We start from the raw sequence: 25,099 nt of genomic DNA, 5'->3' as shown, positions 1-25,099 counted from the left end.
GTCTAACGAATGGTTTCATAACCACTAAGATTCCAGTCACAATTACAGAAATATACAGCTCAGACGAAGCTGTCCACCCTAGGAAGGCAAATTCCACTAGTGTACACACAAGACTTAAAAATTCACCAACAAATTATCTGGTTTCTTATAATCCTCTTTCATTAAGCCTTTCTACTCGTAACAATATGCCCGGGCATTAGGGAAAACAGTCCCAGGCTTCCAAGAAAAAAACAAAAAACAAACTGTGGTTTCGTTTTTTTTCCCCCAGTCCCTTAATTGTTTCCAAGCTCTGACTGGTACTTTGCTCACGATCCCTAGAGCCGCCCGCTTTGCATCCCTCTCATGTTTGAGCCCTGCAAGGTCTGCCTTTAGTTCCATTCTGGCAGGGGAGAGGTAAGGATTGAGCTCTCTCTTCGTGGGTCTTTGGAAGGGCATTTACACCGCAGTCTTGTTTTGGGTTCTTTTGGACCATTTCATGCTGTCTCTAGTAGCACTGAGCAATTCTTACCTACAGAACTTTTCAGCTCAGTTTTCCATGTTCAAATTCCTGCTATTTTTGTAAAAGAAAATCAAGAGGGAGACAAGACATTTTTTTTGCTCAGTGTTACCAGGTCGCTGTTGCTTAGATTTTCTACAGGTACAGTTTATGGTTTGTTTGTTTTTTTTTTGTTTGTTTTTTTAATATTGATTGAAAAATATTAGGCAGAGTGACAAATGGCTTAGGCTAACTTGGATTTAGGGTTTAAGGGTGCTTATTTCCCCGTGGTTGCAAGAAATGCATCTTTCCTAAATCTCCAACAATACGTATTTTGCATATTCTAATGCTCTATTAGTGTACTGATTCTGCGACATATGTTCTTATAAACTGGTAAGATTAGAAAGAGTAAAAATATAAAGATTAAAATACAACTGAATTAAATGTGATAAAATGCCTATTTTCCTCTCCAACAGTCCTAAACAGAGCAAATTCCGGTACAGTGTCTTACACTGCCATAAAGGAAGATTTGTGTTAATTCTGCTTGCCCGTTCGTTAGCGATTGATTTTGTGTTATACCTATTACGATCTTGCTATTTCTATTCTGGCTGACAAGGGGTCGAAATCAGGGGCCCACCGGCTGGACTCTGTAATCATTAAAGCCACGAGGTGGTAAACTCTCGCCTTCCCCCTTGATAGGTCAGACTTTCTTTCTTACATGAAACCTTTTATCAGATAAACCACTTTCACTTCTTCCAAGTTAATGTAAGGACGGCTTGGAATTTGTAGGAAGCTCTCCTTTCCACACACAGGGGCCCTTTTACTAAGCCGCGTAAGCGTCTACGTGCGTCCAATGCTCGCAAAAATGGAGTTACTACTGCGTGGCTCTTGCAGTAATTTCATTTTTTGGCATGCGTCCGATATGCATGTCTGAAAAATATTTTTTATTTTCGGGCGCGCGTAACAGACGCACGCCAAGTGGCATTTGGCGCGCATAGGTCATTACCGCCCGGTTACCGTGTGAGTCTTTACTGTTAGGTCAATGGCCGGCGGTAAGGTCTCAGATCCAAAATGGACACGCGGCAATTTTGATTTTGCCGCACGTCCATTTTTGGCAAAAAAAGAGGCCTTTTTACAGGCGCGCTAAAAAAATGGATCAGTGCACGCTCAAAACCCGCGCCTACACTACCGCAAGCTATTTTTCAGCGGGCCTTTGCAAAAAGACCCCACGCACCCCACAAGTTAAGCATGCCAGAGAGTTGTCTTCATCGCCAAGCACTGTCTGAACCATAAGGTTACTGACCTTTGCTGACCAGAGGACAATCACCCTGTTGCCTAACGGCAGTGCAGGTGAAGGTTGCCAGCGCCCCAGTCTCCAGCATGCCTCGTGCATAATATTTAATCCTGCTTTTTTCCTAACGGAGCAGATGAAAATGCTGCCCCAGTGTGTTTTTCCGAGGTGACATCTGAGGACAAGGCTTTCACAATGTTCATTTAAATGAACCGATTGATTTGATAAGGCTTCGAAGAGATTATGAATGTTCCCGAACAAAGTCCAATGCCACCCCTACCCTTCTGCTCTGGCTGCATATTTATTATTTAAGATATTAAATTCTTTTACATATTGAATTTTCCGCCCCGCTCTACAGCTGGTAACATTTCCACAGATGCTGTCATAAATCTGGAAAATAAAAAGAGGAAAAAAAAAGATTAAAGGAGTCAGCGGGAAGCTAAGTTCACAATGAATACACACAGAGGTTTCTTCAACAGTTTTAGCATTTGTGGGTTTCAGAAGTTTCCACTGATAGGACTTTACAGCTTCTTGGTTTGGTGCTACATGTAAAAGATACACTTCTCTTCTCACTGGTCCACTGCTGGGCACACTGTAGATTTATTTGGTTATCACCCGTACCGTATTAACTGAAGATTTCATCATATTTTTCAGCCAGTCTGGTTTGCTGCAGGGCATAATTTTCAGAAGTGTGGGGGGGGATTTGTTCATATGTAATTCTTGCATGATGTGTTTGGTTTTTATCATATTTATTTAATGGGAGTTATTAACCGCCTTTATGAAAAGATTCACCCAACAGGTTCAGTTTAACGTAAAACTTACAATTTTGTTGACAACTTAAGAATACAAACTAACGCATGCGTCAAACTTCGCTTACCTGAGCACACAGTTATGGAACGCATTGCCGCACAGCTTAAAAACTACTTATGAACTAACTAACTTTCGCAAATCCCTGAAGACCCACCTATTCAACAAGGCATACCAATAAGAGCAGCAATTATAAATGTAGTACATTACAACCTTACCTACTATCAGGAATGTTTTTGCTTATATCTGCTTGTTTGAATTTCGATTACGTTACCTTCTATAACACCCCCACCTTACCTAATATCAGTGCTGTTTTCTACTTATACTTACTTGTTCAAATTTCGATTATGCTATTCTTTATGTAACACTAACTGTTATCTCCTAATCTACTATCTACCAATAACAACACATTGTAAGCCACATTGAGCCTGCAAAGAGGTGGGAAAATGTGGGATACAAATGCAATAAATAAATAAATACATAGTAAATAACCAAGAATAAACAAAAGTACAATAAATGAAAACGGTAAATTGAAACCTAATAACAGAACTACCATGAAACAGTATCAAAAACATACACATTTAACAGCACTGGAATCCAAATACCAGAGATATAATACAATGTTAGCATAATACTGATACACCTAATAAACATCATTAGAACATTCAACTAACATAGATATGATGCTAAAGATTTTCTATAATACGGCTTTACCATATAGCCGAGGGACCATGTATTGTAATAATGTACGTTATTTATTTTATTTTTTAAATGTATTTATAATACCTTTGTATACTCTCTTCTTGGCTATGCCATTCAAGATGGTGTCCAGTTGTTACAGTTTGAGGTTGTACATTGTTGTGGGCATGTAGTGATTTATAAAATTGAAGATAATAAATAAATAAGTCATTTATTTATTATGCTTGGTTTGCTTACCATAATTAATGAAGTAGAATGGAGCAGCTTCTGTACAGGCTTTCCAAGGTTTCAGACTGGAGCTGCTGATTTTGAGGGAAACCCAGAGCTGTGATGAATTCCTATATGCTAAGAATGTTGAAAGCAGGGCAGGATTAAGGTATAGGCAAACTAGGCACATGCCTAGGGCCCACATGTTTAGGAGTGGCTCCCAAGGCAGGTTTTTACCCTGGCACACCAGTTTCTGGCAGAAGAGTGTGGGAGGCGGGCAGGGGGGGAACAACAGAGGAACAGAGCCTTTGCTTGCTGTGCAGGAGTCTTTTTTCCCCCACCCCCATGCATTGTTTTTCCATTTAGTAAGAGGAATGGTCAGGCAGCACTTCTTACCTGCTGCTTCCTCCTCAGCTGTAGTCAGAATTACATATAGCCCATTTGTGGGAGCTTTAAAATGTATTTAAATAGTGATGGGGGAGGGGGAGGCGATGAGATGGATTGCCTGGAGTCCACCTGCTCTGGTTGAAAGTGTACAGGTCTATAATTATATCAGTTGTAGCATGTTTTTGTAGGGTTCCTTGTTCAGAAACAGCCACCAAACCAAAGCGAGGGATAAGCGCAGAGGATCCATAGTGACAACGACGTGAAAGGAAAGGTAGAGATCACCTCGGGTTTATGGCTCTGTACTAGGAAAGAACTGGGCAGACCAGGTGGGATTAATGAGTCTTGTCTGCACTAGGAGTAGCCTAGTAGTGCAGTGGACTTTGATCCTGTGGGGAATTGAGTTCGATTCCCTCTGCAGCTCCTTGTGACTCTGGGCAAGTCACTTAACCCTCCATTGCCCCTGGTACAAAATAAGTACCTGAATATATGTAAACCGCTTTGAATGTAGTTGCAAAAAAACCACAGAAAGGCAGTATGTCAAGTCCCAGTTCCCTTTCCCTATTTATAGATTCCACATGGAATGTTGCTACTATTTGAGATTCTGTTGCTACTATTTGAGATTCTGCATGGAATGTTTCTATTCCACTAGCAACATTCCATGTAGAAGCCTGCCCTTGCAGATCAGCAATGCGGCCGCGCAGGCTTCTGTTTCTGTGAGTCTGACGTCCTGCACGCAAAGGTGTAGGCAATGAAGCAGTCAGGTTGGTGCCAGCATGCTACTAGATCACTGCTATAGAGTTGGTGACTGGGTACTATCCTCCCGAGGCCACAGGGCTCTCAGGAAGCTGGATGTTTGGGAGAAACCTCCTTAGTTTTGGTGGTTGTTATAGCTTATTACAAAACTTGTTGTTAAGGGCATATTTTAGGTGGTGTGGAAGTAAGGTTCCGATATCAACGCATGCACTGCTCTTTTTGGAGCATGGGATTCTGGGTCTGGTATCCTATTTTAAAAAGGCACATAGACACATATGTTGGATCCCTTACATTGTTGGAAAAAGAGAGGGTCCAAAGCAGACCTATCAAACAGGACAAAACAAAAAGCACAGACAGACCTTCAGGAGCAGGACAATTGGAGAAGCCCCAATTTGTTATTAGAAGGACCCGACATGGGCCATGTTTCGGCGACTGTTCACCTGCATCAGGGGTCGCTTATGGTTGCAGAGTAAGTGTCATCAAAACCGCCACTAACAGGGCTTAGTTGTGAAAAATGACACGCTGCCATAGGAGCCGACTTTTAAAAATTATTGGGGGTGCTAAGCCCAGTGGAAATAACCCCTCTCCAGACACATACAAAGAATTTTCTTAATATTGGGGGTGCTCAAGCACCCACAGAGTTGGCTCTTATGCACGCTGCAAATACAATCCTGATAACAAAATATACACTTGCACCGGGGGATGATCAGAAGCAAACGCCGGCGCTAGAGGCTGTTAGCGCCATACTAGCTCCGGCGTTTGCTACCACCCCATGATCAGAGCCCTCAAGCGAGTGAAACAACTTGCGGGCTCTGAACATAACTAGCATGCAGATGCATGCTAAACAGGGCTAAACATATTCATCCCCAATGATCAGCGACCAGCGCGCCAAAGATTGGGTCGCTGGCCGCGGCAAACACTACACCAGCTCTGAGCTGGCATTAGAGTTTGCAGATCACTGGGGAGGAATGGTGAGCCCAGTCCCCCCGATGACCCCCCCCCCCCCAGGTTCATGGAGGGCTGGAGATCCGGTGGGTCTCCAGCCCCCCCTAACTCCTGTCAACATGTGCAACCAGTCCCTGGTGGCCCAGTGGGTGACCAACCCCCCCCCCCAGCAATAGGGGGGCTAGAGGTCTGCTGGACCACTGGTCCCCCCCCTCCTAGGTTCAGGGAGGGCTGGAGATCCATTGGGTCTCCAGCCCCCCCAACACCCCAGCAAAAGGTCCCTGGTGGTCCAGTGATCAATCCGCCCTACCCCCCCTACCTTGTGGGTCGGAGGAGGGAGGTAGCCTGCCTCCCTCCTCTTCCTTCGACGCTGCAAAATGGCGGCGTCCGGCCCTGCCCAGTGTATCCTGGGATGCGCTGGGTGGGGCTACATACCATATAAATTTGCATGCAATTATCTCTGATCATCGGTGCGGTAAAGAGCCGCGCTGTTCCAGCGCTATTTTAGAGCACTGTTTGGAATAGCGCGGGGCTTTTGATCATCTGCTTGTCAGTGCGTACAGATAAGATAAATATCTTAGTCCAGTGGACGCTGAAAACGCTGTCAAAAGATCGACTAAGATATTTATCTTACCTTTACACACTGAAAACGTATATTTTGCTACCAGGATTGTATTTGCAGCCTGTCATTTTTTCACAACTAAGCCCTGTTAGTGGCAGTTTTGCTACCACTTTAAGAGAACTCTGCAATCTTATGCGACCCCTGATACAGGCGAACAGTAGGTAGTTTACAGTTTGTGGAAGGCTCAGAATTATTTAAAATAAAATAGTTGAAGTGGGATTTGAACCTGGGCCCTTGAGTCACAGCCCACTGCACTAACCACAAAGCTACTCCTTTCACCTACTTGCTGCTTTGCTCAGAAGAATCATAATACCTGCAGCTGACATAGAGACTGGTTTTCCTTTCAGAGGAGAGGGAAGGGGACAGCAACCACAGGGGGGGGGGAGATTAACCAGGGGTCATGTCTTAATCCCTCCAGTGGTCAGCAGTGGCGTAGCTGGCCCTGGACCCCCCTGCCGATGACCCTGTTGACCCCCCTCCCGCCACCAACCCTCCGTCGCCGTCACCGTCGGCTACCTTTGCTGGCCGGGGACCCCAACCCCCGCCAGCCGAGGTCCTCTTCTTCCGGCGCAAGGCTTCGTTTTGTTTCTGTGAGTCTGACATCCTGCACGTACAACAGAAACAGAACGAAGCCTTACAGATCAGCCAGCGGCCGCGTGCAGGACATCAGACTCACAGAAACAGAACAAAGCCTTGCGCCAGAAGAAGAGGACCTCGGCTGACGGGGGTTGGGGTCCCCCACCAGCAAAGGTAGGCAACGGCAGCGCCAGGGGAGGGTTGGCTGCGGGAGAGGGTTTCGAGAAGGTCGTCGACAGGGTGGGGGGGGCTAAAATGTGCCCCCTCACCTCGGACTTTTTTGTAATTTGGACATGACTGATGGGTGTAGATAAAAACGTTCTTCCTATTTAAAAATCCTTGTTGGGCATCCTAGTTTTGTGGGCCCCCCCTCCCCTAGTCCTGCCCAAAATACACCCACAACACGCTCCTTTGCTGTTTGGATGAACTGCAGTGTGAAACGTCCAGATTCTGACTTTCCAAAATCAGGATTTGGACGTATTTAGCAGATGGAAGACGTCCATCTGCTTTGAAAATGAGCACCTAAATGTGTGCTCATGTGGTTTAGTAAAGGGGCCCCTTAAGGCTAGATTGTATAAATCACGCTTTAAAAATTGGCGCCATAATGAAATACGCCTAGGTATATTCTTTAAAGTACGCCTAAATGTAGGCATACTTTATAGAATAAGCTTAAAGTTCCCTGTGGGTTATAGAATATAACCCATCCGCGTGACCAAGTCTAGTCGTGGGCAGTTACGCCAAGTAAAACTTGGTGTAAGTGCCGACGACTAAATTAGGCATGGACCGGGTGTATTCTATAACAACACACATAGATTTTAGAAACGCTTATGACCCGCCCATTCCACACCCATGGCCAAACTCCCTTTTCAACTATGCGACTTAGAATTTGGCACGCATCACATTATAGAACACGCTTAGACAGTTCTGCACATAAATTCTAATTAATGCCAATTAGTGTCGATAATTGATCGGCTTGTTAAGTTACATGGGCAAATCCAGAATGCAACTGGATTTGTGCGTGCAATTTAATTATTTGTTTGTTGCATTTGTACCCCACATTTTCCCACCTATTTGCAGGCTCAATGTGGCTTACATAGTACTGTCAAAGGCGTTTGCCCAGTTGGTGGATAACATATACAAAGTTGTATAGTGATTGTATAAGTGGAGGGTCGAAATGGATGAAGATTGCATGTTGTCCTGTGCGATCATAGTCATGCTTTGTTGGTAGGTGTAGAGGGTTACATGGGGTTGTTGGGGTAGGCCTTTTTGAAGAGGTTGGTTTTTAGTGATTTCCTGAAGTTCAAGTGGTCGTGGATTGTTTTCACAGCTTTTGGGAGCCCATTCCATAGTTGTGCGCTTATGTAGGAGAAGCCGGCTGCGTAAGTTGTTTTGCATTTCAGTCCTTTGCAATTTGGGTAGTGTAGGTTTAAGTAGGATCTTGACGAAAAGTTGCTCTTGGGAAGAAAGGTTTTAATCGTTTGAGCTTCCACATTGAATAGAACATTTTCTTTGTTACAGAGTGTACTTGGCTCTCGAGGGTAAGGTTGCGATCCATCGAGTGTGACACCAGTATTTTCAAACTGTCCAAGGTAGGGAGGGTATGTCCTGGAGTATTTATGGTTGTGGGTTTGTATTTGTTATATGGAGAGGAGAGGATGAGGCAATGTGTTTTTTCGGTGTTCATTTTCAGTTGGAATGAGTTTGCCCAGGAGGCCATGATGTTCAGACTATCGTTGATTTTGTTGGTTATTTCTGTCAGATCATGTCTGAAGGGGATGTATATTGTAACATCATCTGCGTAAGTCACGCTATATAGAATCCAGGGGATAATATCTAGAAACAGAGAAATATGACGGCAGATAAAGGCCAAATGGCCCATCCAGTCTGTCCATCCTCTGTAAACCCTAACTCTTCCTTTTCCTAAGCGATCCCACGGGCTTATCCCATGCCTTTTTAAATTCAGACACAGTCCTGGACTCCACAAGTTCCACCGGGAGGCCATTCCACGCCTCCACCACCCTTTCTGTGAAATAATACTTCCTTAGATTACTCCTAAGCTTATTCCCTCTTAGCTTCATCGTATGCTGGAAATCAATCAAACGTATCCTAATTTAAAACATGATTAAGTGGTTCTGTCTGTTTAGCACATTCAGCCCCTATCTGGAATATTTCTTATCATTTCCTTGACGGATTAGGATAAGAAATGTTTCTGTGATTGAACTGCCTTGCTAGGCAGGGTTTTAAGTTGTCATGAACATTGTCAGTTCGCAAGTCAGAGAAGATTTTACAGAGCTATCAAATGATTTTCATTGACCCCCCGAAATGTTCTGCTGTGAAATCAATTTTTAACCATGAGCTAACTGGTTGGGGGAGGGGGAGGGAGAGGGGGAGGGGCAGGAATCTTGAATGAGATTAGCAACAAAAGTCCTGGATGCTTGACAGGGTTAACTTCTGCATGCAGCTTCACAGCTGTTCTGAGCTAGATTTAAAAGCCCCCAGCACTGTGCTTCCCCTTTGACTGCTCAGCGCTGACTCAAGGGTCTAAGGATCATTCTGGGCAAGATGTAAATTCACAAACCCTTCAAGACAGTTTGGAAATAATAAAATAAACATCTTTTAGCAAAGAATTATATTTTCTAGGACATATACACATGAGGTTTTCTTCAAGCAAACTCATTTGTACAGGGCTCGGTGAGATCTGCTTGAAAGGGTCTCCATTACCCCATATGTCTTGCAGAAGGTACAGGGTGAGGCCAAAAAAAAAAGTAACCCCCTGGAGTTTTTTTGCTATTTTCTCAGCAACCGCTTTGAATTTCAACAAGAAATTTTACACACTTATTTAGTCATCATACTTACATATTACCAGGGGCATAGCTAGGTGGGGCCACGGAGGCATGGGCCCCCACAGATTTAGTCCTGGCCCCCTCCACCTTCAACCCCCCCCCATGCTGACCCTCCCCCACCACTTTTGACCCCCACCTGCTGCCTCCGCCGCCGCTGCAAGGTACCTTTGCTGGCGGGGGTCCACAACCCTTGCCAGCCTTAGTCTTCTTCAGCGCCGGTCTCTGGCACATTCGGTGATCTGTGCTGTGAGTCCTGACGTCCAGCACGTCCTGCACGTTCCTTTAAGTGAAACTGAAGCTGCTCAGTTTCACTTAAAGGAACGTGCAGGACGTCAGGACTCACAGAACAGATCAGCGAACGCGCCGGAGATCAGCGATGAAGAAGACTTTGGCTGGCGGGGGTTGCAGTGAGGGGGGTCAAAAGTGGCGGGGCAGGGTCGATGGTGGCGGCAGTGTGGGGGGGGGTCAAAAGTGATGGGGAGGGTCAGCGGCTGGGGGAGGCGGGCTAAAATGTGTCCCCCCACCTTGGACTCTAGACCCCTCTCCCACCAAGGTCTGGTTATGCCCTTGCATATTACTATTAAACAAACATTTAAGGCACCTTCTATAAAGCAAGCCAATCTGTTCGTGCCCCCAATGCATTTCTGGCGTATTGGATTTTAAAAAAACATTTCGTGTCAGGGGCTTATTCGGTGGTAATTGGGCAGCGCCACATGCTGCCCACTTACTGCTGGGGTAGCGCGGTGGTGGTAAGGGCTTCCTCGGGAAATGCCCGCATGGCAAGTGTTTCATTTACTGCACGGCCATTTCCATCCCCCAATCAGAATTTCCTTTTTCTGGGTGGCAGTAAAAGGTGGCCTCGGTGTGTGGCAAACCCACGCACCAACACCACCACGGAGTCTGTTTTACCGCTGCTTGGTTAAAGGGACCCTTAATTATCTTAAGCAATGTTGACGTTACTGACAATTTAACGTTATTACCTAGCAATCTGTGCGTGTTAAAAATGTTCGACCTAAACCGCAGTAAAATGATGACATTCAGGTGATGCAATTAACAGTGTGAAGGCTCAACGTGTCCACCCCCAGCTTTAACACAGGCCTTCAGTCCCTTTGGGAAGTTCTTAACAGCCTTGTCTATCAGTCCCTGTGGAAGGCTGTCCCAGATCATCTGCAGCGCTTCCTTGAGTTTGGCAATTGCTTGCGGCTTAGGGTGGAACTTGTGATAGGCCTCCAACATTGCCCCCCCCCCAAAACAAACGTCTACTTCACTGTGACATTATTAACAGTAAGCTGGTACCCTGTGGGTTTTTTTTTTCCTCAAATAATGGAGTTCTACTGTGCAAACATTTTTAAATGCAAGAAAATTGCTGGGTGGTCACACTAAAAAGTCTTTAACTTTGCAGTGTTTAAAGATAATCACATTCCACTCTGCATATAAACATAGATAGTAGCATCAAATAAAGCTATAACATTTCTCACTGAAATTCCCAGCAGTTGCTGAAAAAAGAGGGAAAAAAAAAACCCTCTAGAGGTTACTTTTTTTTGCCTCTCTCTTTATTTGCTAACCCCCCTCCCCCACTTCAAGTTAAACCCTTGGCCCAAGCTGTGGTATTCCAAGGCTGTGCAATAATATGAGGGCTGTTTATTCCCTTTTTGGCCAAACTATTAGGGTTGATTCACTATGGCTTTTCTCTAGGGATTCTGAAGGGTCCTTTTACTAAGGTGCGCTGAAAAATGGCCTGCGGTAGTGTAGACGCTTGATTTTGGCGTGCGCAGAATCATTTTTAGCGCACCTACAAAAATGCCTTTTTAAAATTTTTGCTGAACTCTACACGTGCGTCAAGTGGAATTTGACGCGCGTAGACCATTACCGCCCGGTGACCGCTTGAGACCTTACCGCTAGGTCAATGGCTTGCGGTAAGGTCTCAGACCCAAAAATGAAAATTGCCGTGCGTCCATTTTGGGTCCGCAACCTTACCGCAAGCCAGTGGCCTAGCGGTAAGGTCTCACATGGTAACCAGGCGGTAATGATTTACGTGCGTCAAATTCCACTTGACGCATTTAGCTGTTGTGCGTCAGAAAATAAAAATATATCTTTTGGATGTGCGCAGCGGACGTGCATCAAAAATTGAAATTACCACAAGGGCCACACGGTAACTGGGCAGTAACTCCAATTTGGCGCGTGTTGGGCATGCGTAGGCGCCTACGCGGCTTAGTAAAAGGGCCCCTGAGGATCTTCATTAGAAACTCAGAGGGTCTTTTCTAAAGCGTCGGTAAACCCAATGCAGGCTTACTGAATGCTAAATCTGGACTACCACTGGCCCAACACAGCTGCCAATGGTACTTCCATCCTGAACACATGCCATGTCCGGGGGAAAAAAGAAAACCCCTATGAATGGCTTGCATGGCGGTAACCTAGCAGTAATCGTGAATCATACGAGCTGCTTGGTTACCAGCAGGTTTCCGCGGGAGCCTTTATCGCCACCTCATTGAGTGGCGGTAAGGGCTCCCCACCATATGGCCATGTGGCAGGGGTGTAGCCAGACTTCAGTGGGAGGGGGTCCAGAGCCCGAGGTGAGGGGGGCACATTTTAGCCCCCGCCTCCGGTGCCACCGACACCCCCCGACACCATTGCCGACCCCCCTGCCGCAGCCACCGCTGCCAACTTTGACAACCCCTGCCGACGACCCTCTCGACCCCCCCCTCCCACCGTCAACCCTTCCCCGCCGTCGCCGTGGGCTCTTTGTTGGCGGGGGACCCCAGTCCCTGCCAGCCGAGGTCCTCTTCTTCCCGCGAAGGCTTCGTTCTGTTTCTGACGTCCTGCACGTTGTACCTCAGCTGGCGGGGATTGGGGTCCCCCGCCAGCAAAGGTAGCCCACGGCAACAGCGGGGGAGGGTTGGCGGGAGGGGGGTCGAGAGGGTCATCGGCAGGGGGGTCCAGGGCCAAATCTACGGGGGCCCAGGCCCCCGTGGCCCCACGTAGTTACACCACTGCCATGTGGTAAGAGCAGTGACGTAGGAAGGGGGGGGCGGTGGGGCGGTCCGCCCCGGGTGCACGCCGCTGGGGGGGTGTCGGCGCCTCGCTGGTTCCTTGCTCTCTCTGCCCCAGAACAAGTTACTTCCTGTTCCGGGGCAGAGAGAGCAAGGAACCAGCGAGGCGCTGACACCCCCCCCAGCGGCGTGCTCTCGGCGGATTGGCCCTCCCACCCGCCCCTCACCGCCTTCCAGGTATGTTCTCGTGGGCGGGGCGGGGGGGGTGTTGCGCTATGGAGGGGGGAGGGTGCGTCGCGCTGCACCCGGGGGGGGCTGCGCAGCGGCGACCCGCCCCGGGTGTCAGCTGCCCTCGCGACGCCACTGGGTAAGAGTTCTCTTACCGCATGGCCATGTTTGTCTGGGGGCTTTTTACCTGCTGCGGTAAAAAAAAAGGCCCTGGCACATGGGAAAAACAGCCCCCACCTCAAGCACAGGGCCTTCTTCCCCACAGCTTGGTAAAAGGACCCCTCAAAGACCAGCCACAAAATTATCTGTGCTAAATTAGTCATTAGTAGGGAAATATGCTGGTTTTGTTCACATCAGCTTTGCATGAATTGGGGTGCACTCAGTGGTGTGCTGGAGCAGGCTCTCACAGGCTCGCAAGAGCCAGTTGTTAAGTTTTTAAGAATTTTGGGAGCCGGTTGTTAAAGTAGGGTCCTCCATGGCTACTTTAACAACTGGCTCCCAAAATGTGGGCTTGGGCCCCCTGCTGAATTCTCTTTTACTTTGTTGGTGGGGATGCTGAGCCCTGCCAGCCAAGTCAATAGACTACTGCTGCTCCCCGCTGCTTGTTTCCAGCTCTGGGCAGCAGGCTGGGACTTCTCGAGCATGTGAGAGAAGTTCCAGCATGCTGCTCAGAGCAAGACGTTGGAAGCTGCCAGCAAAGGTATGCCTAGCGTGCCCGCACGAAGGGAGGGAGGAGAGAGGCAAGTGTTGCTCCCCCCCCCCCCCCCCCCCGGCCACCCCTGGCCCTTCCAACTGCAGAGCTGGCTACGATCGATCGGCGAAAGAGCCTGTTGTTAAAAATTTACCAGCACACCCCTGGGTGCACTGAAAGGGTGGGGGGGGGGGGGAGGAGGGAAGCAGCTTTTCACTGGACCATCATCATCTGGACAGAAATTTAGCAAAGGTTACAAACCAGCAGGAAGTTGCTGAAACTGTGGTGCTGACGAAGAGATAACTGTCCTGGATTTATTCCTGCTTCTTCAGCTTTCTCCTGGAGTTCGAGAACAGAAAAGAACTTGGGCTGACAGAATGCTTATTGCTAGATTTCATACATTATTTTCTTATTCATGTTTTGTATTTTATTGCCACAGGAAACCTCTGCACCGAGATGCGCTTCTAGTTCAGCATCAACCTACAGCTTTTCCTCCAAATCCCTTACAATAAAAGACTTCCTGGGCAAATAAAGATTTCTATTAATCTTCAGGGTGATGGATTTTAAAGACGTGGTAAGATGTTAAAAGGCATATGTGGCCCTTCATTCTTCATGCTTCTCTTTTTGTGTTTGTTCTTTCATCTTACAAAGTAGACTCGCAGTGCGTGTTATTCGAAAATGCGTTGTTCGTATTCATTGCATAAAGATAGACAAATAAGGGGTCCCTTTAATAAGTCGTATTAGGTACTAACGCACACCTAATTAATCTTAAAATGGCGTACCACAGGACGTGCTCAGGCATGCTATGGTAACTGCCAAATGAGAAGAAGTAGCAGGAAACAGAGAGTGGGCATTCCTTCGTTAACCAAGTAGTGCAGCTGTATTACCATGTGCTAAGGGGGGGATTTTATATATGGCACCAGGGGCGTGGCCAGACCTCACGGTGGGAGGGGGCCATAGTCCAAGTTGGGAGGCACCTTTTAGTCTGCTGCTCTGCCGCCACCCCTCCCCCCTGCTGCCTCACCGCTCCCCACCCACTGCTGCAGCAAATACCTTGGCTGACCCCGCCAACTGAAGCCTTCTCTAGAGCCGGTCTCCGGTGCCACTGCATTGCCTGCCCTGCTTTCTCCAGGGCTGCCGAGAGGAGGGGGCAGGGGGGACAAAATTTCCCAGGCTCGGGCCTCCGAGGGTGGCCCGGCGCCACAGTCCCATCTGCCCTCCGTCGTCGACCGTCCACCCCCGGGGGCCCAGCCCCGCTGCCGCCCCCTCTGAAGTTGCTGCTCCCCCCTCCGTCCGCCCCCCCTCCGTCCGCCCCCCCCCTCCGTCCGCCCCCCCTCCGTCCACCACCGGGCAGGGCCCCCTGCATTGATTCACAGCGCCTCTCACCTCCGTGTGAAAGCGCTGCAGGCAACAGATCGCCTCCTTTCAGTCCTCCTTCCCTCTCTGCGTCCCACCCTCATCTGACGTAACTTCCGCAAGGGCGGGACACAGGGAGGGAAGACGGCCCGAAGGGAGGTGGTCTGCTGCCTGCAGCGCTTTCACATGGAGGTGAGAGGTGCTGTGAAAATGAAGGGGGCCCGGCCCCATGGGCGACGGAGGGGGGGGGAGCGGTGACCTCGAGGGGCGGGGCGGCATCAGGGGTGGGGCCCTGGGGCGGCCTTGCCACTGGCCCGGCCCAGTCTCTTGGCAGCCATGGCTCTCTCTTCCCCCTCACGTCCTGTACACTCCTTTTAGTGAAACTGAGCATGCTCAATTTCACTTAAAGGAGCGTGCAAGATGTGAGGGGAAGAGAGAGCAGGGCCGGCAATGCAGCGGCAAGACTTCAACTGGCAGTGGTTGTGGACTCCTGCCAGCAAAATCAGGGGCCTAGAGGAAATTTGAGGGGTCCCAGGCCCATGTGGCCCCACATACCTACACCACTGTATGGCGCCTCAAAAATCCACGTGGAAAACATTTACACCTAAGCGTATTCTACAATCGGTGGCTAGATTTAGAATATGCTTAGGTGACAATCATGGCACCGAAATCTTTGCACCTCCATTTACACCAATGAAAACATGGCATAGATTCCAGCAAGTAAATTTAGGCAGAAAGGGCCATATTCCATAACTACACACATAAATTTCGGAACACCCATTTCCCCACCTTTAACCATGCCCCTTTTTGTCTGCATACATTAGAAGTTAGTTGCAGTGCGCTACAGAATATGCTTGGCGAGTTGTGCGCATAAATTATAATTATTGCCAATTAGTGCTCATTATTGCTTGTTAAGTGCTTTTATCAATGCTTAAGCCAATTAAGTTACACACGCTGTTATAAAACATGGAAAAGAAAATAAGATGATACCTTTTTTATTGGACATAACTTAATACATTTCTTGATTAGCTTTCGAAGGTTGCCCTTCTTCCTCAGATTGGAAATAAGCAAATGTGCTAGCTGACAGTGTATATAAGTGAAAACATTCAAGCATTACTATGACAGTCTGACAGGGTGGGAGGAGGGGGGTGGGTAGGAAGTATGCATGGGGACATCAAAGCATATCATTGATATTCTAACAGGATGGGTGTGGATAGGTGAGGGGAGGCTGATCAACAGAGACATACAGCTTTATGGTTTATAAAGGGCTAGGAACCCCAGATCCTTGTTAAGTCCTTTCTGTTGGGTGTTAAAATATTCAATCATTCTGACTTCAAAGGTCTTAGGTTCTTGTATGGTTTTAAAGTTACCTTTCAGGATTCTCACTGTGAAGTCACTGGTACAGTGTCCTGGTCCTGTAAAATGTTGACCAACAGGCGTGGGAACCTTGCTGGCACCAGTATTGTTCATATGATGTCTACGTAAATTGAATTTTGTCTTAAGCATCTGGCCTGTTTCTCCAATATAGCATCCTTCGTTACATTTTTTACACTGAATGATATATACCACATTGGAAGATGAGCAAGTGAAAGATCCCTTTATGTTGAATATCTTTCCTTTGTGGATGACTTTGGGGTCCTGTGAAATATTTTGGCATAGTTTGCAACTGCTTTTTTCATTGTACTTGAAATATAGTAAATTTTATTCAATGGAGGAAAAACTTCTTGGGGAAAATTCAAAGTTTCTTTCAAAAATCTGCAAAACATATCATTTGGGGAGATCCCCAGCAATCTAGGAAAATTTAATATACGGAGATTTAATCTCCTATTATAGTTCTCCATTTGTTCTATCTTCTTTCTTATCTCAATGTTACCATTAATCACTGCCACGTTAAATTCTTCCATTTGCTTAGATTCTATCTGCAAGGCCTCAATTTTTGTGGAAAATTCTTGTTTAGCAATATCCATAGAGTTCTTCACTTCCTGCACATTCAGATTTAATGTCTTCACCTCTTCAGAAGATTGTCTCAGGGTTTTTTACCACAACATCACTTTGTATTTGTTTACACCGGAGTCTGCAAATGCCTCTGCGGTACTATGTAAGCCACATTGAGCCTACAAATAGGTGGGAAAATGTGGGATACAAATGTAACCAATAAATAAATAAACTGCTTAGCACAGTTTAGTAAAAGGGCCTCATAGTTTTATCATGACAAATCAGTATGTGGATGCACAGGTATATTGAAATTTGTTGCAAGCATGGCTTCGTATTTTCTGTAGCGTTTTATGACAGTGGTTATCAATTTAAATGAAGAATAATGGCGTGTACAATGTTGGAATGCTCATCAGTCGAATATTTGTATATTTTCAACACAGCTTGCCAGATTTTGGTGCCGAAGAAATCTTGTCTAAGGATTCTGGGAGCCACTCCAGGGTGTGGCTTCAAGATGACAGAGGAGCCCATCAAGGAGGTCCTAGGGGATCCAAAGTATTCAGAGCCCGTACTGACGGAAAAGGCCAACAACAACGACTGCACAGTTGTTGCTGCACCGCGGCTCGGTGAATCCCAGCTGTCTGCTGCGACGGGGGGTGCGGAGCTGTCCTGTTACCGCTGCACCATCCCCTTCGGTGTGGTCGTCCTTATAATGGGAGTGGTCGTCACAGCGGTGGCGTACAGCTTCAATTCCCACGGATCCATCATTTCTGTCTTCGGACTGGTCGTCTTGTCATGCGGACTTCTGTTGGTGTTGTCCAGTGCTTTTTGCTGGAAAATCAGACAGAGAAGCAAGAGAGCTAAGAGGCGAGAGAGTCAGACCGCACTGGTAGCCAACCAGAGAAGCTTGTTTGCCTAAAGCTGCATTGAAATTGCTAGAAACTATGTATAGAGTTGTTGACCCTTCCCACCTCCAACATACCATTTATTTACAGACAGAGCTGCAGATGTTTAAACATCGACTGGGGTGGATGACAGAGGGCATTGACCAAAAGCCTGCATTACAATAATGGTAATGCTTGTAAGTCTACGCTATCAGAAACTAAGATATGATGATATTTCCTTCAAAGCCAATCCCTCTTCCCAAGAAGAAAGCATTTCGTTAAGTTTGACACTTGTAAAAGTAATAACCTTAAGAGCGATTCAGGTCACTTGTCAGCACTCAGAGAACTGGCAAGAGGAGCTAAGGCAAGAGTGTGATCATACTGAAAGGAAGTGGATTAAGACATATTAATACCCAAAAATGAGGAGAATGCGGTAAAACGTTTTAGCATCTAAAACACAACAGCGATAAATTGTTTGTTTTATTTCTCTGTTTTCTAAAATGAATTATCTGGTTTATGAATGTCATTGTATTGGTTCACATGAATGACTTTTCTGTGGTACTTTATTTTTGTTATTAATATTACTATTGTTATTGTTATTAATATTAAAGAGTAATATTACCTGATTGATTAGATCTAGGCAGCTAGTTGTAAATCCCTATGTCCAATCAAGCAACCCAAGGTATGACTATAGCTAAAATGCAACTTTTTTTTGTAAATTATCATCATAGTTTTCAACCAGCACTTTGTGGCCATTTTTTTTATATAAAATTTTTAAAAATGTACATTTCCTATAAAATAATAAGTATTCAGTGCTGCTATTGAAGTTTTGTTATTTTTCGCTAGCTTTGGGGTCTTATTGTATGCAGGTGGCTATGATTTGCCCGTTGAATGCTGCTTTTCAACATTGTCCGTCATGGAGATGATTAAATCAGGGCCCTGTTTACTAAGGTGCGCTAGCGTTTTTAGCGTGCGCTAAAATTAGCATGCGTGAAACACTAGAGGCAGCCATATATTCTTATGGGTGTCTCTAGCGTTAGCATGCGCTAATTTTTATCGTGCGCTAAAAACGCTAGGGTGGCTTAGTAAACAGGGCCCTAAGTCTGATCAGATGTCTGTTATCAAAGGGTTCAATATTCAGCTGGTGGTAATCAGCATTTTGCTGACCCACCGCTGGCATTAAACCTGGAAATTCAACGCCGGGTTTTGTCTGAGCACCAGCATTGAATTTTCTGGTTTCTGAAGCTGGTAAACACATAGCTGATTAAGTGCAATATTCAGCAATTAGGGGCCCTTTTACTAATGCGTACCAGGAAATGGCCTGCACTGGCGTAGGCGCGTGTATTGGACGCACGCAGGTCCACTTTTAGTGCGCTTGCAAAAAAGGCCTTTTTTTCTTTTTTTGCTGAAAATGGACTCACGGCAAAATAAAAATCAGCACGCGTCCATTTTGGCCCTGAGACCTTACCGCCACCCACTGACTTAGTGGTAAGGTCTCACGCGTTAACCGGGTCCGATACAGTCTCAGACCCAAAATGGACGCGTGGCAATTTTCATTTGGCCGCATGTCCATTTTTGGCCCCCCCCCCCCACCCCACCCCAAAAAAGGCATTTTTTTACAACTACCCTAAAAAATGATCCTGCGCACGGCCAAAACAAGCGCCTACACTACCGCAAGCCATTTTTCAGCGCAACTTAGTAAAAGGACCCCTTTGTTAGTAAGTGACTTCCCCCCCCCCCCCCCCTTTATGAGATGAAACTGTTATATTTTTTCTGCTTCATTGAGATCATTGCTTCAGCTGTTCATGCTGGTTTGATTATGTATATTGCATACTGCTTTCCATGAAGCTGCTCCAAAGGGCTTAGAAAAATAAAGAATCTCTTTTGTTTTACATTAAAGTACAGCTGTGTTTTACCAGCAGGTTTTACCCTTGGAATCAGAACAAAAACCACGGGATGAGTTTGAGATGTGAGCCAGGGATAGATTGCAACCAAAAATCAGCATAGGAGTGGGGATCCTGCCCCCAGCCCCTCCTCTCCTCTCAGTCTCCCTGGCCTTCCTCTGCCCCACCTCCTCCATCTAACCTTAATGCTGCAGGCCTGTGCTGCTTCTCCCCTACCTCAACTGATATTAATAAAAATTCCAGCAGCAAAATTCCCCCCCCCCCCCCAAGTTTCCTCTCTTTAAAGGCACAGGAGCTCATGAATTGGTAGAGTTTCCTATATTGGTGGCTTACAAACTACTGTAAGAGAAAAGGCTGAGAGCGAGGGGGGCACGCTGCTTATATCAGGGGGCCCAGCAGGGTTTGCCTCTAATAGGGCAGCCTATCCCTGATGTGAGCTCTTTTAAAAATGGTTAAATCCCCAGTTCTTTCTGCATGAGGCAGCAAATCTTTCTGTTTGAATGGGTCAGAGATAACCACAGAAAACTAAAGCATTTTCGAAGACAAAATAGTCAGAATCATTGAAACTAAAAGGAAGGACTTAAAAAGAGAACTGGGTTTTCTAACGTATTATAAAATCCTACCGCCTGCCACTTTCTGATCAGACATCCATCTCCCCCCTCTCATCTACATTTCCCCTTTCAAACTATCACTGGAATAGTCTAGTATTGTCATTTTGGGACTCTTTTACTAATCCTGCGCTGGACGATGTTTTTTTATTTTCCAGCGTGGGAGGCATGTCTGGTGGCAGAGAGTAGGTACGCCTGTGCTAATCGGATTTTTTTAGATTGTAAGCTCTTTTGAGCAGGGACTGTCTCTATGTTGGATGTTCAGCGCTGCGTGCGTCTGGTAGCGCTATACAAATGTTAATAATAATAATAACATGGGCACATTACCACACTCTACTTGATTAGCGCAGGAATGGCGGTAATGGCCACGTGCTAATGGGGAAATTAGCATGTGGCCATTTTTTTTTTTAAAGACAACTGCTGCCAATTTAATCCATGCTAAAAAGAGGCTGGAGCACACAGGAAACCCATGCACTGGCCACTTTCTAGCATGCATTGGTAAAAGGACCTCGTTATGTTTTTAGGGGCCTTTTTATTAAGTAGCAGTAAGCCCACCACAGGCTTATTACGTGCCAATCTGGAGTTACTGCCGGCCCAATGCGGGCACCAGCGGTAGTTCTACCCCCAGCGTGCGGCATTTCAGCCACTAGCAGAAATATTTAAAAAATATTTCTGTAGGGGTTTACCCAGTGGTACTCGAGCAGCGTCACATGCTACCCGGTTACCACCGGGTTAGCATGGGAGCCCTTACTGCCACTTTAATGAGTGGCAATAAGTGCTCCTCCTCCCCCCCCCCCCCTCCCCAGTTGTCCATGTGGTAAGAGCAATCTTACCTCATGGCCATGGAATTAGAAAAGGTTCAAAGAAGAGCGACCAAAGTGATAAAGGGGATGGAACGCCTCTCATATGAGGAAAGGCTAAAGAGGTTAAGGCTTTTCAGCTTGGAAAAGAGAAGGATGAGGGGAGATATGATTGAGGTGTTCAAAATCCTGAGTCGTGTAAAACGAGTAGAAGTAAATCAATTTTTCGGTCGTTCCAAAAGTATAAAGATTAGGGAACACTCAAGGAAGTTACATGGAAATACTTTTAAAGCAAATAGGAGGAAATATTTTTTCACTCAACGAATAGTTAATCTCTGCAACTCTTTGCTGGAGGATGTGGTTTAAAAAAAAGGTTTGGACAAATTCCTGGAGGAAAAGCCCATAGTCTGCTATTGAGACAGACATGGGAAGCAACTGCTTGCCCTGCGATTTATAGTATAGAATGTTGCTACACTTTGAGATTCTGCATGGAATCTTGTCACTCTTTAGGATTCCAGAATCTTGCTATTCTTTGGGGTTCTACATAGAATGTTGCTACTCTGAAATTCTGCATGGAATCTTGTCGCTCTTTAGGATTCCAGAATCTTGCTATTCTTTGGGGTTCTACGTGGAATGTTGTCACGATTTGGGTTTCTGCCAGGTACCTGTGACCTGGCTTGGCCACTGTTTGGAAAACAGGATACTGAGCTAGATGGACCATTGATCTGACCCAGTATATGGCTACTCGTATGTTCTTTTTTTCAGCCTTTTTACCCACTGCGGTAAAAAGATCCTCAGCACACTGCAGAAATGGCCCCTGCTGCTAGTGCAGGCCCTCCCTTTTTTTTTACCACAGCTTAGTAAAAGGGCCTCTTATTGCCCTGAACTGAGAAAAGGGCCTTCAGCTCCTGAAAACTACTCAACAATAAAAAGATATTGTTTTATTGTCTTTTTTTAATTCATATTTATTTCTCTACTATCATGAACACTCCACTTCTTTATCCAAGGGGCTAAACGTCAGTCGTGAAGCTGGTTGTCTTTTTATTATTCCAACAGCATGGACAAAAAGGAAAATATTCGCTATGGGAAACGTGGGGAAAGGGTAGGGAATGGGGCGAGGAAAGCGCACATGAAAAGGACACGGCACATCCTCCAGTTTCTAAATAGAGCAGGCTACACATGTTGGCGGAGAAGGATATTTAAAGTCAGCATTTGCGTTACTAGACTCCTCTGTTGCCAGACACTGTAATAAATTGCTGGCAGCAGAGGGAAGCTGACAACACATTTGATCGCTGTCAGAGCCCTAAACTAATGATGACAGGAAACTTCCCCGCAGCTGGGAGTACGTGTTGCGTCATCAGAACATCTGACCCTGGGATCTAGTGTCAATCTCTTCCCTTAAGGCCAGGCCATTAAAAATATTAGGGTGTCCTCTTACAACATAAAACTCTGTGCACGAATGCAGACTATGCTAAAGAGTTTGAGGGAATGGATCCAGTTAATGGTTTTTCTTCTTCAATACCAGAAGGAGGATTGCTTCCGACAGATCAGCGCCTTTTGGGTGACACTATCTGCTATGCTCACATTGGGTGTTTTTTTTTTTTTTTAGATTATTATTATTTATGCTAAGGAAATATACTGTCACTGCATGTGACGGATAAAGGTATTCACCGGCATCCTTGCCAAAGAATTTGGAGATATGCAACAATTTGTGCAAAGAAGGAAATTGCCCTAAGACAGAGGTGAATATACCCTGAGCTACACCTCCCCCCCCCCTACATAAAGGTGGGTTTATTTCCCCGCTTGTTTGGAAAATCAGGGGCCCTTTTACTAAGACATGTAGGTGCCTATGCACAACCAACACACATTAATTTGGGATTACCGCCCGGCTATCGCGTGCCCTGGTTGGTAATTCCATTTTTTACGCGCGTCCAATATGTGTGTCAGAAAATATCTTTTGTTTTCTACCATGCAACGCTAACTGAGCGGTAATCGGCAGTGTATGCGTGCTGACGATTACTGCCCGGCTAGCACGCGAGACCGTACCGCTATGTCAATGGGTGGCAGTAAGGTCTCAGGTCCAAAATGGCCGCATGCCAATTTTTATTTTGCCGCACGTCCATTTTTGGCCAAAAAAGGCCTTTTTTACAGGTGCACTGGAAAATGGACCTGCGCATGTCCAAAACACGTGCCTACAGGCCATTTCTCGGCACACCTTAGTAAAGAGACCCTTAAGTGATGAGACTTTCCCACTCAGCATTTTGAAATGCTTCCATCACATTTAGTGGTGTCTGCATAATTGACCATTAATTCCAAAGTTGCCAATTCCGTGGTTCAGCCACAGAATTGGGGGGGGGTTCACGTGAACGCTGTGGTTTTCTTTGAAAGCCGCAGGTCGTGGGATATTGGGCGGCTTTTTTAAGCCGCAGCTGTGGGTTGGCTATATTTTGCTGCGGACCAATAGGCAGGCTGCAGGCTACTATTGGTCCAATTGGACTGCAGGCTTCTTTTAAATGCCTGAGTGCACCTGCGTGGCGGCAGGAAGCCTTTCAGAGTCTCACACAGAGTAACTCTGTACCTCTTCAGTCTGCCATGTGTGGTGAGTTCAGTAAGTTCTTTTCTTCGTAGCGGGGGGACCATTTATGATTTTGGTTACTTTATTAATATTTATTTATAATATGTTTTTTATAATATAATTAATATAATATTTATATTGACCTTATTATTTATATTGCCCCGTTAATATTTATATTGACCTTATTATTTATATTGACCCATTAATATTTATATTGGCCTCATTAATATTCATGTTTACCTTATTAATATTTATATGAATATTGGGCTGGAAAACATTTTGCCATTTGGCAATACTGATTAATCCATGAAGTAACAATATCGGGAATCATACTGAGCTTCCACAGTAAAAGTCCCATAACAGGGGTGGAACCTACAAGCTAAATAGATTTTCAAATCTGGAATTGTCAGTAGCTTACTGTAGATCAGAGAAGTCCTCTTGAGAAAGGCTCTTGAGGTTTCATGCAAACCACCCCCATTTTAAAGTAAAGTGCTTAGGGGGTCTTTTACTGAAGCTTAGCTTGAGTTATCTGAAGCAGGGCCCCTGGGAATAAAATGGGCCCTGCTGCAGATAACTCGAGCTAAGCTTTTGTAAAAGGCCCCCCTTAATTTGGAATTCATTGAACTCAGTACTTCTCTGGACTCCCAGCACATGACTACAGCAGGTTTGCTATTTAAAGTTTCAGTCCACATGTGGCCAGGGCATTTCTCAACTGACAGAAGCTGACCTTCATGAAGCATAGAAGGCTACCATGCAAGGTGGGTGGGGGAAGGGAGTTCTTTTTCTAGAAGTTATATTTCACCTTTATAGCAAATTGACCACATCACTTAAAAACAATGAAATAACAACCAATAGCATTATCATAAACACGTAATAGAACATGACACTATTCCATTAGTACATTTTCCATATACACCACAACCTTTAAGCAAAAGAATATCTCACATGCTATTAGCCCATGAGCTCAGAAACCATCACCGCAGAAGCATGAGAGTAATTTACACACCAAGGAGAGAATCCAGTATAAGGCACAGTCATAATCTGGATTTGTGCATGCAAATTAATTAGCTAGCAAGCCAAGCAATGCCAATAATTGCCAATTAAGAAGCAATTATTGACACTAATTGGCATTAATTACAATTTACGTGCACAACTGTGTAAGTGTATTCTGAAAAGTAATGCATGTAAATTCTAAGGTGCATAGTTGAAAAGGGGAGTGGCCATAGACATGGAATGGGCGGGTTGTGCGCATTGTTATAGAAGACACCCAGTCCATGTCTAATTTAAGCATAGGTATTTACACCAAGTTTTACTTGGCATGACTGCCCGTGATTAAATGTAGACAAGCAGATAGGCGATAACCCCCAAATTCTATACATGGCGCCTTAAAAATCGGTGCCGTAAAGCCACGTGGTTAGCGCTATTCTATAAACTATGCCTAAAGTTAGGCGCAATTCACATAAAATGTTGGCGCACCCATTTAGGCCACCTAAAACCAAGCTTAAATACCTGCACCTAAGGTAAGT

The 25,099-nt window shown here is 45.7% G+C and overlaps 1 protein-coding gene across 2 annotated transcripts; it reads left to right on the top strand.

The window, feature by feature from the left end:
• Positions 1–324: 324 nt before the first annotated feature.
• Positions 325–18,684, top strand: TMEM100 (transmembrane protein 100). 2 transcript variants are annotated; one of them, XM_030206432.1, is made up of 3 exons: positions 325–393; positions 13,954–14,088; positions 17,246–18,684. In XM_030206432.1, the coding sequence occupies exon 3, from the start codon at positions 17,317–17,319 to the stop codon at positions 17,719–17,721; it is 405 nt and encodes a 134-aa protein (XP_030062292.1). In that variant the 5' UTR covers positions 325–393; positions 13,954–14,088; positions 17,246–17,316; the 3' UTR covers positions 17,722–18,684. The 2 variants fall into 2 exon arrangements, with proteins under 2 accessions (XP_030062292.1, XP_030062291.1); XM_030206431.1 differs by lacking the exon at positions 325–393 and adding an exon at positions 406–637.
• Positions 18,685–25,099: the final 6,415 nt, after the last annotated feature.

Source organism: Microcaecilia unicolor, chromosome 6 (genome assembly GCF_901765095.1).
Source record: "Microcaecilia unicolor chromosome 6, aMicUni1.1, whole genome shotgun sequence".
Taxonomy (NCBI): domain Eukaryota; kingdom Metazoa; phylum Chordata; class Amphibia; order Gymnophiona; family Siphonopidae; genus Microcaecilia; species Microcaecilia unicolor.
This window is presented reverse-complemented; position numbering and strand designations above follow the sequence as displayed.

What these genes read in the sequence shown, in the direction of transcription:
- TMEM100 (XM_030206432.1), top strand. Translation starts at nt 17,317, where the DNA reads ATGACAGAGGAGCCCATCAAGGAGGTCCTAGGGGATCCAAAGTATTCA.